This window comes from Oncorhynchus keta, chromosome 23 (assembly GCF_023373465.1).
Source record: "Oncorhynchus keta strain PuntledgeMale-10-30-2019 chromosome 23, Oket_V2, whole genome shotgun sequence".
Lineage (NCBI taxonomy): Eukaryota > Metazoa > Chordata > Actinopteri > Salmoniformes > Salmonidae > Oncorhynchus > Oncorhynchus keta.
This window is the reverse complement of record NC_068443.1, coordinates 39,165,504-39,180,381: the sequence shown is the minus strand read 5'-3', so window position 1 is coordinate 39,180,381 and position 14,878 is coordinate 39,165,504. Positions and strand designations below refer to the sequence as shown.

The 14,878-nt window shown below is 43.7% G+C and overlaps 1 protein-coding gene across 3 annotated transcripts in view; it reads right to left on the bottom strand.

The window, feature by feature from the left end:
• Nucleotides 1-431: 431 nt before the first annotated feature.
• The window catches only part of LOC118402298 (amyloid beta A4 precursor protein-binding family B member 1-interacting protein-like), a 32,025-nt gene continuing 17,578 nt past the window's right edge, over nt 432-14,878 (bottom strand). For 2 of the 3 annotated variants that reach the window (XM_035800389.2, XM_052477189.1), the window contains 3 exons: nt 4,869-4,967; nt 3,399-3,519; nt 432-1,596 (listed from right to left, as the gene is read on the bottom strand). In XM_035800389.2, the coding sequence (XP_035656282.1) occupies nt 1,508-1,596; nt 3,399-3,519; nt 4,869-4,967 (309 nt within the window). In that variant the 3' untranslated portion in view covers nt 432-1,507. The remainder of the gene's footprint in view (nt 1,597-3,398; nt 3,520-4,868; nt 4,968-14,878) is intronic. The other variant, XM_035800390.2, reaches the window with a different exon arrangement.

The window sequence follows — 14,878 nt, the reverse complement described above, 5'->3', positions numbered from 1 at the left end:
TAAGTCCCCTCCTGTTCCCTGATGAAGAGGAGATGACTACTCCACTCCTCTACCTTTGTCAACATTCTCCTGACATGAACTGAAGCCACGTCTCGTGCCCACTCATCCACTGGCACATTGCATGTTTCCTCACCAAGGAGTACCCCTATACATTTTCTCTAATTCCTGTCAACTCATTAGAGTCAATCACGTACACAATCACATTATTAGACATCTATGATTTTACTCCTTGCTTGGACTAACTCATTTTTAGCCCTTTTGTCTATCTATGTAGTGTGTTGTGTTATTGTTTTTTGTCTTCCCAGTCAAATCCTGTTCTGCACTGGTCAAGCCTCTGAACACCTCAACTCATGCCTCATACCCTCATTCAATCACTTATGTGATCCCGCTCAGCCCTCTCATTCCCCATAATATTGTACTATAAATGTCTTTATTAAATGCTTTAGGTTAAAGTAATTAGTCTTTGCCGATTTTTGAAACACACTTTGTCGTCTCCGTGCGTTACGCGCCTATACCGTGGGTCTCCCATCCTCCTCAAAATGCTTGTCACCAGCCTCCATAGACCCTAAAGTCGACGCAGGAAGTGCAAACGCTATTGGATGCGTGAGCACACGTTCTCCACATGGGTGCGCCAGCAAAGCCCACTGTCAATGTGGACCCCCAGGTACTTGTATGAGTTTACCTGCCTAATGTTCTGTCCGTGTACCACCATGGGGATGTAGTCTCCAAAGGACTTAGAGTCAAGGATCATCTCCTCAGTTTTTTTCACATTCAGTTGTCGGTGATGTTCATCACTCCATCTGACGAATCCTTCAATTGCCGCCCTGTAGCCGTCGGTGTCAGAGCCTTTGTTTAAGAGTCCGAGGACAGCGGTTTTGTCTGAGAACTGAACTACATAGTTGTTGCGGTGCTTGCAGAGCAGATGCAAAGGTTTGTGTACAACGTGAAGAGGATAGGCGACCTTGAGGTGACCTTGAGGATAAGGTGCTTCTTCTTGAACTGCACTGTCGGTTAAGGGCTTGTAAGTAAGCATTTCACGGTAAGGTCTACACTTGTTGTATTCAGCGCATGTGACAAATAAAGTTTGATTTGATTTATGGAAGCACTGTTGGCAGCCATTACAGATGTGAATCATTTTGAATAAGATTAGTATTGTGGTGGCAGAATCATGTTATGGGTATGCTTGTTGCTGGAAGGGGCTGGGGAGTTTGTTAGGATAAAAATAAATATGAAAAGAGCAAAGGACAGGTAAAAAGTTAGAGGAAAACCCACCATAGTCTTCTGAATAGCTATAGTTATATATTTTTGCGGAACAATTGCACAAATTGTAATGAAGATACACCAGAATGGCTTTCTAAGAGGTGTTGAGTGTTCCTAAATAGTCTAGTAGTCTCAGTTCTGACCTAAATCTGATTGAACATATTATTGTCCATCTGCCTGTCTTTAGGTAGGTTGAGAATGTCCTATGGTAGTCATGGTTGTGAATTGAGGGGGTGGAGCTCCTTCCCTAGACCCCAGAGCCCCAACCAGGAGGGGGCGGGGGAATAAAGTCCGGGGGAGGTTCAGGGAGGTCCTCCTGAGGGGTGTGTCCATTTGCTGAGGGAAAGAAAACAATATTATTTAGATTATGTTTTGGGGTTGACCATATTATATTCCATTTGTGTGTGGTTTTTGCTTAACTATCCTTGTGGGTACCAGAAATCCTCAAAAGGATTGTAAAAACAAGGTAAATTCAGACAGGAGGAAAATGGCTATTTTAGGTTTAGGGATTAGGGTTAGGATTAAGGTTAGGGGTTATGGTAAGGTTTAGGGAAAATAGGATTTTGAAAGGGAGTCCCCATAAGGATGTGCGTACAGTTGATGTCGGAAGTTTACATACACTTATGTTGGAGTCATTAAAACTGATTTTTCAACCACTTCACAAATTTCTTGTTAACAAACTAGTTTTTAGCAAGTCAGTTAGAACATCCAGTGGGTCAGAAGTTTACATACACTAAGTTGACTGTGCCTTTAAACAGCTTGGAAAATTGCAGAAAAGTATGTCATGGCTTTAGAAGCTTCTGATAGGCTAATTGACACCATTTGAGTCAATTGAAGGTGGACCTGTGGATGTATTTCAAGGCCTACCTTCAAACTTAGTGCCTCTGCTTGACATCATGGGAAAAAGAAATCAGCCAAGACCTCAGAAAAAAATTGTAGACCTCCACAAGTCTGGTTCATCCTTGGGAGCAATTTCCAAACGCCTGAAGGTACCATGTTCATCTGTACAAACAATAGTACAGATGAATAGCAGGTATATTACACCATGGGACCACACAGCTGTCATACTGCTCAAGAAGGAGACGTGTTCTGTCTCATAGAGATGAACGTACTTTGGTGCGAAAAGTGCAAACCAATCCCAGAACAACAGCAAAGGACCTTGTGAAGATGCTGGAGGAAATGGGTACAAAAGTATCTATATCCACAGTAAAAACGAGTCCTAAATCGACAACCTGAAAGGCCGCTCATCAAGGAAGAAGCCACTGGTCCAAAACCGCCATGAAAAAGCCAGACTACAGTTTGCAACTGCACATGGTTACAAAGATTGTACTTTTTGGAGAAATGTCCTCTGGTCAAAATGACCATTGTTATGTTTGGAGGAAAAAGGGAGAGTTTTGCAAGCTGAAGAACACCATCCCAACCGGGAAGCATGGGGGGTGGCAGCACCATGTTGTGGGGATGCTTTGCTGCAGGAGATACTGGTGCACTTCACAAAATAGATGGAATCATGAGGGAAGAAAATGATGCGGATATATTGAACAACATCTAAAGCAGCATCAGTCAGGAAGTTAAAGCTTGGTTGCAAATGGGTCTTCCAAATGGACAATGACTCCAAGCATACTGCCAAAGTTGTGGCCAAATGGCTTAATGACAACAAAGTCAAGGTATTGGAGTGGCCATCATAAAGCCCTGACCTCAATCCCATACAAAATTTGTGGGCAGAACTGAAAAAGTTCTGCCCACAAGGAGGCCTACAATCCTGACTCAGTTACACCAGCACTGCCAGAAGGAATGGGCCAAAATTCACCCAACTTATGTGGGAAGCTTGTGGAAGGCCACCCAAAACGTTTGACCCGAGTTAAACAATTTAAAGGCAATGCTACCTAATACCAATTGAGTGTATGTTAACTTCTGACCCACTGGGAATGCGATGAAAGCTGAAGCTGAAGTAAATATTTCTCTCTACTATTATACTGACATTTCACATTCTTAAAATAAAGTGGTGATCCGAACTAACCTCAGACAGATCATTTTTACTAGGATTACATGTCAGGAATTGTGAAAAATTGAGTTTAAATGTATTTGGCTAAGGTGTACGTAAACGTCCGACTTCAACTGTATGTGTGTAATTGTGTCACCTCTGTGCACAGTAGGTGTGGAAGGGCTGGAGGCAGGCAGACTAGTCAGGTGCAGAGTGGAGCTGATGGTTGATGCTCTCCTCACTGCCATCTGGTAGTTCTTGTACAGGGTGGCCCCATACTAAACAAAGATAGATACAATAGGTACACACAACATATAGTGCAGTGGAAAAGTATTTGCCACCTTTTGAATTTTCTCTACTTTTGCATATTTTTGATACTGAATGTTATCAGATATTCAACCGAACCCTAATATTAGATAAATGGAACCTGAGAAACCTACATGCCAAGTAAAGACCAAATGTTGTGTTCCCTACAGGTTCCCTACAGGTTGTAGAGAAGAGCACAAGCTCTGAACTCTCTTTACTGATGTCATTGTCCCTATGGGGAAATGTAGTTGTAGTACACGTTTAAAGTAGTGTTTAAATGCAGTAGAAAACAAGTTGACAATACAACATTCATTACAGTTACATACCAATAATAGGAACATTAGCCCGAGCTGTTTAGGAGGGATATCACACCTGGCACAAACTATTGTCCAGTTCTGTTCAGACCTTAATTCTACCTCTGCTACAGATCCAGAACCAACCCCTATACCAGAACACCGGAAGAGGCGAGGAGGAGGGATTAAAGATCTAACCTTCATCTGGAGTGAGCAGACCACTGGGAAGTACCACCATTGAGTCTAGGGCTTGCTTGTGTGTCTGCTTGCTTCTCAGGTTGTCCTCCTCCCCTCTACAGACCCAGATCCTGACAGAGTTCCCGGTTCCTGCCCACCCCCCCAGTTTTCAACCTCAGCACGACTTCCAGTCCCGGCCCCAACACCAGCACCAACCCAGTTTTCTCCCGGTCCCAGCAACAAAACACGCAAAAACTCTGGACACAGCACCGACTAACCTCAACTGCCACCTCCATACAGCAACTGCCAGCCCAGATCCCACCCCTTCCCCAACACAAAGAAGCAGACACATTGTGGACTGACTGACCAACGGACTGATTCTCTATTTTTTAAATTAATGATTATTGAATTTTAACTTGTGACATTTTACCTGTAAAGAAATGTATAAAAAATGTAATACAAAAATTACCCAGTCCTACCTACCTACATATTGTGGAAATCTGCTCTTTTAGCAAGTCAAATATGATAAAACAAAAACACTATAGTAAATACTACAGCATTCTCCGCAAAAACACAACAGTAAATACTTCAGTATACTACAAAAATACTACATTAATTACTATAGTATTATACTACCGTTTTCTTTTAAATGAGTATTTATGCTATAGTTTACTGTAAATACTACAGTATATAGTATTTATACCATAGTATACTATAGTATTTTTTCATGTGGGAGTTGCTAGGACCATGCTGGAAAGAATAATGTGAAAGGAATACAACTAATAACTGAGCCAGCACAGTACAGCTCAGGTTGGCAGGATAGTAGGAAAAGACTATTAATAAAGCCTGACCTTGGCTACTCTGATGGAGTTGACCCAGAGGGAGAGAGTGTGCTCATCATCACAACACAGGAATCTGATGTATTGGGACTCCTTCTGGATCTGAGGATGCTGAAGGGAAAAGAACAGAACAAATGGTATTGATGGTAATCTCTGCTCTTAGAGCAACATCTCATTGTCTGTCACAAAATACTGTATTGATGCTTGATTCACTTCTCCGTCTTTGTTCAAGTGGTCCAGTATTTTTGTTGTTGTAGTTCATCAAAGAGACAACAGGGGGCAGCCAATGCTCACTTGAGTCAAGCCATTAGAGGAGCACTATTTGTATTGCACTACCATGTTTCATGTTTGATTAGTCGTACGTACAGGATACACATGGTATACACTGTCCAACGAAATGTTTACATCCATGTGGGTAGCACGACCATGTTCTCAAACCCTCTCGCATTAAGAACCTTTCTCATTCATGTTAAGAATGCCTGAACATTCTCATAAACATAATAAATGGTGAGTAAAAAATAAAGGCCCTAATTTGAACCATAACTTTGTTTCCTGTTTGAAATCAAACTTGAAGATTACTATTTTTTTAACTAATGTTTGGCTTTACACTTAGAAATAAAGGAGCTATCTAGAACCTAGAAGGGTTCTTTGGCTGTCCCCATAGAAGAACACTTTGAATAATCTTTTCTGGTTTCCGGTAGAACCCTTTAGGCTTCCATGTAGGCCCCTTTCCACAGAGAGTTCTACGTGGAACCAAAAAGGGTTCTTTCTATGGGGACAGCTGAATAATCCTTTTGGAGTTTAGGGACACTGGTGAGGAATATTTTTTTTCTCCAAAATGGACAGAAATATAATCTGGTCACATGTTGTTGTTACGAACCATACAGTTATAATATACGCTAAATATACGCTAAGTTAACTTCTTTAATGTACCTTTAAAAACAGATCATTGTCAGACATGGTTCTGCAAGTAACTGACATAAATATTAAGCAACCAATATTGAAAAGCCACCAAAGTACCTGTCAAACATGGGAAATCCACACTGTCCATTTACTTATGAATTAACATAAATATAAAATATTTCAAACGTGGTCTCAGGGCAATTCGTATTATTCTGTACATAAATCTGTGGCACTCATTTTAGTATGATATATTAAGTTACTTTAGGTTACATTATGAATGTAATAGCGGTCGTACAATATCAAACAAATTATAGGACGTACAGTATAGTATCATGTCTCACCCGGCAATACAATTACGTAATTACTTGTTACTTTTATTTATTATCCGTATATTTTTAAACTGCATTGTTGGTTAGGGGCTCGTAAATAAGCATTTCATTTTAAGGTCTACACCTGTTTTATTCGGCACTTGTGACTAATACAATTTGATTTGATTTGAATAGCATACGGTTTGGATAATGTAACTTATCATACATACATCCTGAATCAGCAGGTATAGTATTATACCTCTTTCTCTGAGACCAGGTTGCTTGTTGCACTGTAACAACAGAGGAGAAATACGGGGAGCATTTACATTGGCGGTTAGAGGAACTAACGATAAAGGTTAGGTTAATTTATGGAAAAAGGTTAGGGGAACTAAAACGACAACGCTTAGGTGAATTTACGTAGCAGGTTCAGCAAAGGAGACTGGTAAGGGGAGGACGGCTCAGAATAATGGTTGGCATGGTGAATGGAATGGTACCAAACACAAGGAAACTGTGTTTTATACTATTCCATTAATTCCGTTCGAGCCATTACTATAAGCCGTCCCCGATTTAAAGTGCCACCAGCCACCACTGGTGAATGGGGTTAAGTTTAGAATAAGACCATGTGAGGATTTTTTTTGTATGGACATCTATGAGAGAGTGTCATATTTGGTCCACAACATTTCTTGCTAATTTGCCACGTGAAGCTTATTTGATCCAATAGAACTTTCGTAATGTTTAGGTTTTTAAAAATGGAAAGATAAGTTGACGCTTGTGACAACTTTGAGAAAAATATTTTATATTGGAGTTATGTCTGTTGCTCACACACGTATCTGCCCTCTCATTAGCTAGAATGTTCCCATCTGACCTCACCTCCTCCCGCCAACCTTTCTCCTTTGTGGACATTCATCTCCTAGCAACCAATTCCATGAGCAGCAGCACTTAAGAAAAAAGGTCCTCCTTAAATTGCAATCTTTGTAAAAACAAATTATTATGTTATTGCATTGCTGTCCCCATCTAGAAGAATTGGAAGACACTTTTCTTTTGTGGAAATAGCTTGGAGCGATTTTGAGAGATTTATCGACTTGGTTCTTGCTGGACTCCCCTGCTGAATCCTCAGGCAACACAAGGAAGGAATCGGATAGGAGGACCATAAACCCAACAAGGACAACAACAAGAATTAGGACATAGATAAGCAAACAAAACCAATAGAGGGAGAAAGAGAAAGGATCTCTGAGGGATTTCTGGAGGATAGTTCAGGCCTTGATAGTGAAACAAGCATTCAGACGAACAAACAAGCAAAATAGCACTTTGAAAGGAGTTAGAAACATTCCAAACATTGAGATAGTATCTTAATTTATGTGTAATGTGTTGTTTCATTGAAAAACACATTCAATATCTTTATTTGTACTATTAATAAAACGTGCATTGTTTTAAAAGTGCATTTATCATTAGGTGCATTTTATAAATAAGCACTTCACAACATTCTAGAGCAGAGTGGATTGTTAAAACAGGTCACCATGGAGATGAATATGGATGCATTCTCTAAGCATTGTTTCAGAGACCTTGCCATCACGTATCCTGAAAATTAAAGTGAGTCAGGAAAAAAGACATTCAAAAAGAAATTGCTAAGAGAAGAGAATCCCCAGAGACTCTGAGGGCAGACTTCATCCTAAAAGTGAACACGGATGATCCTAATGCCTGCACACAGCTCTCCATAAGGCCTTAAAATGTCAGAAAACAGAACAATGAGGCAACTGTACATTGATTCCACCCCCAAATGTAACATTGATATTCATAATAACGGCACTGTGATGGATCAAGGTTCGTAGGCCAGTCTGGATCAATTTGTTTACTACTTCGACCAAATAAAACCTCTTCTTGCTGAATTTAAAACCGCTCCACTGTCACTACCTACAACAGCTTCCCCTCCCTCTGTGCCCCAGTATGTAGTCCCCAGTGTCCCTCTCCCTCCCTCGCCTGCAGCAGACACAGCCCTGAGCATGCCTCTCTCACACGTGACACCTGCATCATATACAGGAGGAGATCAGCCTGGTGCGTCGGCATAGGGGTGAGATCCAGGAGCTGCAGTGTGCAATGAAAAATGTTGAGGAGGACAACCAGGCTCTCAGGATGGAAGTCTTAGAGAGGAACTGTCCAGCACAGACAACACCAGCCACATGCACGACCTCCAGAAGGAGTTACAATACATGACCTAAGGCAGGAATTTCTCAGCCACCACCATCCATCTACAAAGAGTCACACAACTACGCAGGACCAGGCCAACAGCTGAATCAGAACCCACCTACCAACCCAACCAACCAATGCACCAACCCAGCTGACCCTCTCCATGCCCATCTCACGGCCTGTAATTACTCCCATCACTCCTACCATCCTCCATAGACTTGACGAAAAACCAGACGTTATATTAATGATGGACTCAAATGGAAAGTTTATATAGAGAATCAACTTTTCCCAAATAAAAAGGTGTCAAAGTTATGGTGCCCCACAACAGAGAGAGCTACTGGGGGAAATACCACAGTGTGCCATCACAGCAGAAAGATTTGTGACCTGTTGCCACCAGAAAAGGGCAACCAGTGAAGAACAAACACCATTGTGTTGCTCTTGTTACTTTTTTTTGTATATATACAGCCTTGCACCATTTGCACATCGTTACAACGCTGTATATATACATGTACGACATTTGTAATGTCTTTATTCTTTTGGAACTTCTGTGAGTGTAATGTTTTACTGTTCATTTTTATTGTTTATTTCACTTTGTATATGATCTACTTCATTTGCTTTGGCAATGTTAACGTATGTTTCCCATGCCAATAAAGTCCCTTGAATTGAAATTGAGTTGAATTGAGAGCTATGGAGCTCATGACTGTGGCCCAGCTTGCTCACCAAGCCATATCATCATTCACACCTGGGGACCAATGGCCTGCGTGCCCAACAGGAGAGGGTGGCCACATAACTAAGGGGACTGATAGACAGGGCCTCCACCATCTTTCCCCTTGCAAAGATAGTAATATTTACCCTGCTGCAGAGGAGAGACTTCCAATAATGCCACCATCCAGGGGGTAGATGCCAGTCTCTCTCGGGACTGTGTGAAATGGCCCACTTTTCCACCCTCAGCCTGCACTGTCTTCATGACAATGTACAGCTGTACAAAGAGACAGTCTTAAAGGATGTTGCTCTGCGTGGCCAGTCCACCTCACCCACCAACTCCCTGAGACAAACAAGACACTCCTTTAGACCTGAATCCGGTGGTGCCTTATAGAGACAAAAGAACAGCCAGCAACACTGCCCCCCACACCACCCTACACCACTTCTCTCCCAGGAACTGCATGCAGATAGACTGAGCTATGCCCAAGCCGCAAACAGTCAGAGGCCCCATGCACAGTTTGGAGCATCGGTGGTCACACTGCCCACCCTCTTCAATTCCCACTACAACCTCCTTCTCATACTACCAGACCAGGTCCGCCTCAGCACAGCTCAACCAGACCCAGCCCATCACAGCACAGGTCTACCAGACCCGGCCAATCACAGCACCGATCCACCAGACCCGGCCCATCACAGCACAGGTCTACCAGACCCGGTCCGTCACAGCACAGATCCACCAGACCCGGCCAATCACAGCACAGATCCACCGGACCCGGCCCATCACAGCACAGCTCTACCAGACACGGCCCATCACAGCACAGCTCTACCAGACCCGGCCCATCACAGCACAGATCCACCAGACCCGGCCCTTCACAGCACAGATCCGTCAGACCCTGCCCATCACAGCATAGCTCAACAAGACCCAGCCCACCTCAGCAAAGCTCTACCAGACCCGGCCCATCACAGCACAGCACAGCTCTACTAGACCAAGCCCACCTCAACTGCCCAGCTCTACGCAGCACCAAACACTACCCTAGGATGTGGCAAAACACTGTTGAGGGTAGTGCCCAGATGGTGAGACAGTCCACACCATGTATCATTCACATCATCAGCCCTCATGTGCTGAGAGTTTTGAGCTTTGCCAGTCACACTGCCCTCCACACCACCCTCAATTTCCCCTACAACCTCCCTCCCAGGCTAGTTTTGGTTACCCTCCCTACTCCCATCCCCAGGACAGGCCTGGGACACTTCTTCCCCCCATGGCAACCCCAACCCTGCAACAGGAGCCACACCAAAGCCTCCTGTGCACACCCATAATGGAGCATTGGCGGGAGCTTCATCAGGGTGGACTGAGCTCTGCCAACACTGCTCTCCCAGTTCTCACTCCAGCCCCTGCATCCAGTGACTTGAGGGATGTCTGTCAAATGCTCAGTCTACTCTGCTCTCATGTGGTTGGCCAGGGACCTTGGCAAAGTCTCAGCTCACTCAACAAATAGCTGCAGATGACACTATGCCTGTCAGCTCTTATGGAAATGAGCTGAATTACCCCCCAGACTTTAAATCTAGTAGGGGGCTTGGGCTAATGCACCTAAATGTGCGAAGTAGGATTGAAAAAATGGACACAATTGATATTTGGGAACAGGACTCACATTCTGGTTCTCTCGGAAACATGATCAAATGGCTCTGTATCTGATGAAGACATTGAAGTAAATTATTATAATGTATGTAGATGTGACAGATTACAGAAAGGGGAGGAGTGGCCATATATGTCAAATCTAATTTCATGGAGTGCCAATCGTTTAGATATTTCTGTTCCCAAGAAAATTGAGCTCCTGGTTGTAGATGTGTCCATAAACTAGAATACACATTTGTTTGGGATTTATCGCCTCCCCCTGCTGCCATGGCGAACGTTATTGGTGGTATAGCTGAGTGTTTAACACTTTTTTTTGTCCTCGGAGTTGGTCATTTGAGGGGATTTGAGTCTGGATTGCTATGCCCGGCCACAGATCAATTTAAGAGTATATGCATTGATTTCAATCGGACAAATGCACACGACTAAATGCGAGAAACCCTGTTAACTCATTGATTGATTTAATTCTCACTAATAACCCCCATAAATATTATATATATATATATACTGTAGGTGACCTGGAACCAGTGGGTTTGGCGACGAGTATGAAGCGAGGGCCAGCCAACGAGAGCGTACAGGTCGCAGTGGTGGGTAGTATATGGGGCTTTGGTGACAAAACGGATGGCACTGTGATAGACTGCATCCAATTTATTGAGTAAGGTATTGGAGGCTATTTTGTAGATGACATCGCCGAAGTTGAGGATCGGTAGGATGGTCAGTTTTACGAGGGTATGTTTGGCAGCATGAGTGACGGATGCTTTGTTGCGAAATAGGGAGCCAATTCTAGATTTAACTTAGGATTGGAGATGTTTGATGTGAGTCTGGAAGGAGAGTTTACAGTCTAACCAGACACCTAGGTATTTGTAGTTGTCCACATATCAGAACCGTCCAGAGTAGTGATGTTGGACGGGCGGGCCGGTGCAGGCAGCGATCTGTTGAAGAGCATGCATTTAGTTTTACTTGTATTAAAGAGCAATTGGAGGCCACAGAAGGAGAGTTGTATGGCTATGAAGCTTGTCTGGAGGGTTGTTAACACAGTGTCCAAAGAAGAAGAAGTATACAGAATGGTGTCGTCTGCGTAGAGGTGGATCAGAGACTCACCAGCAGGGAGAGCGACATCATTGATGTATACAGAGAAGAGAGTCGTCCCAAGAATTGAACCCTGAGGCACCCCCATAGAGACTGCCAGAGGCCCGGACAACAGGCCCTCCAAATTGACACACTGAACTCTATCAGAGAAGTAGTTGGTGAACCAGGCGAGGCAATCAGTTGAGAAACCAAGGCTATCGAATCTGCCGATGAGGATGTGGTGATTGACAGAGTCGTAAAGCCTTGGCCAGGTCAATGAATACGGCTGCACAGTATTGTTTCTTATCGATGGCGGTTAAGATATCGTTTAGGACCTTGAGCGTGGCTGAGGTGCACCCATGACCAGCTCTGAAACCAGATTGCATAGCGGAGAAGGTGCGGTGGGATTCGAAATGGTCGGTAATCTGTTTGTTGACTTGGCTTTCGGAGACCTTAGAAAGGCAGGGTAGGATAGATATAGGTCTGTAGCAGTTTGGGTCAAGAGTGCCCCCCTTTGAAGAGGGGGATGACCGCAGCTGCTTTCCAATCTCTGGGAATCTGAGACGACACGAAAGAGAGGTTGAACAGGCTAGTAATAGGGGTTGCAACAATTTTGGCAGATAATTTTTAGAAAGAAAGGGTCCAGATTGTCTAGCCCGGCTGATTTGTAGGGGTCCAGATTTTGCAGCTCTTTCAGAACCTCAGCTGACTGGATTTTGGGTGAAGGAGAAATGGGGAAGGCTTGGGTGAGTTGCTGTGGTGGGTGCAGTGCTATTTACCGGGATAGGGGTAGCAAGGTGGAAAGAATGGCCAGCCGTAGAAAAAAGCTTATTGAAATTCTCAATTATAGTGGATTTATCGGTGGTGACAGAGTTTCCTATCCTCAGTGCAGTGGGAAGCTGGGAGGATGTGTTCTTATTGTCCATGGACTTTACAGTGTCCTAGAACCTTTTTGAGTTTGTGTTGCAGGAAGCAAATTTCTGCTTGAAAAAGCTAGCCTTGGCTTTTCTGACTGCCTGTGTATATTGGTTTCTAACTTCCCTGAAAAGTTGCATATCACGGGGGCTGTTCGATGCTAATGCAGAACGCCATAGGATGTTTTGTGTTAGTTAAGGGCAGTCAGGTCTGGAGAGAACCAAGGGCTATATCTGTTCCTGGTTCTAAATTTCTTGAATGGGGCATGCTTATTTAAGATGGTGAGGAAGGCATTTTAAAAAATAGCAGCACGAGCTTTGAAGATAAATGGGGGGCAATCAGTTCACATATGGTGTCCAGGGCACAGCTGGGGGCAGAGGGTGGTCTATAAGCTTTTAGAGAGGTGGATTATTAAAAGAAGAGGTTTGTTGTTTGGGTACAGACCTGGATAGTAGGACAGAACTCTGCAGGCTATCTCTGCAGTAGATTGCAACACCGCCCCCTTTGGCCGTTCTATCTTGTCTGAAAATGTTGTAGTTAGGGATGGAGATTTCAGAGTTTTTGGTGGTCTTCCTAAGCCAGGATTCAGACACGGCTAGGAGATCCGGGTTGGCAGAGTGTGCTAAAGCAGTGAATAAAACTAACTTAGGGAGGAGTTTCTAATGTTAACATGCATGAAACCAAGGCTAGGCTATTACTCTTACAGAAGTCATCAAAAGAGAGCGCCTGGAGAATAGGAGTGGAGCTAGGCACTGCAGGGTCTGGATTCACCTCTACATCACCAGAGGAAGGAACAGAGGAGGAGTAGGATAGGGGTACGGCTAAAAGCTATGAGAATTGGTCGTCTAGGACGTCTGGAACAGAGAGTAAAAGTCTGGGGTCGATAAAATTGCTTCAAGGTATAATGTACAGACAAAGGTATGGTAGGATGTGAATACAGTGGAGGTAAACCTAGGCATTGAGTGATTATGAGAGAGATATTGTATCTAGAAACATCATTGAAACCAGGTGATGTCATCGCATGTGTGGGTGGTGGAACTGAAAGGTTGGATAAGGTATAATGAGCAGGGTTAGAGGCTCTACAGTGAGATAAGCCAATAAACACTAACCAGAACAGCAATGGACAAGGCATATTGACATTAACGAGAGGCATGCTTAGCCGAGTGATCATAAGGGTCCAGTGAGTAGTGAGGTTAGTTGGGGTCACGGCGATTCAGACAGCTAGCCGGGCCATGGTTAGCAAGCTGGCAGAGGTTGGAGGTCTGTTTTTAGCCACCTCGTGCGTTTCTGTCTGTAGATTAGTGGGGTTCCGTGTGGTAGAGGGGACCGATCCAATTGTCAAAATAGATATAGGCATAGTGGCACAAGAAAATTGTCCGATAGACCTATTCAGATAGCAGCCGTTAAGACAGCTAACGATTAGCGGGCCGCAGATGGGCATTCAGGTTACGTTGCGACGGAGGGGCCAGTTGGATAACTCTCTCGGGCAGATAACGTCGGTAGTCCAGTCGTGAAGGCCTGGTGGGGCTCCGCATCAGCAGTAAAACGGGTCCGGATAGGTGATTGTAGCCCAGGAGTGGCTGATGGAACTCTTCAGCTGGCTAGCCCCGGAATAATTAATGTTTGCTCCGGGACCGACGTTAGCCAATAGTCACTCGGTTAGCAGCTAGCTAGCTGCAAGATGCAGGTATAAATGTCCAGAGCTTGCGGTAGACATCCGGGGATATGGAAAGAAAATAGGTCCAGTATACTCTGGTCTGAGTCGCGTTGTACAAAGCCAAACTTTACCTTGATGAGACCTGTGCACACTCTTGGCATTCTCTCAACCATCTTCATGAGGTAGTCACCTGGAATGCATTTCAATTAACAGGTGTGCCTTGTTAAAGGTTAATTTGTGGAATTTCTTTCCTTCTTAATCCCAGTTGGTAGAGCATGGCGCTTGTAACGGGTTCAATCCCCGGGACCACCCATACGTAGAATGTATGCACACATGACTGTAAGTCGCTTTGGATAAAAGCGTCTGCTAAATGGCATATATTATTATTATTATTATTAATGCATTTGTGCCAATCAGTTGTTGTGACAAGGTAAGGGTGGTATACAAAATATTTGATATTTGGTAATGACCAATTCCATTTTATGGCAAGAACAGCTCAAATAAGCAAAGAGAAATGACAATCCATCATTACTTTAAGACATAAAAGCTAGTCAATCCGGAAAATGTCAAGAACTTTGAAAGTTTCTTCAAGTGCAGTCGCAAAAACCATCCAGCGCTATGATGTAACTGGCTCTCATGAAGACCGCCACAGGAAAGG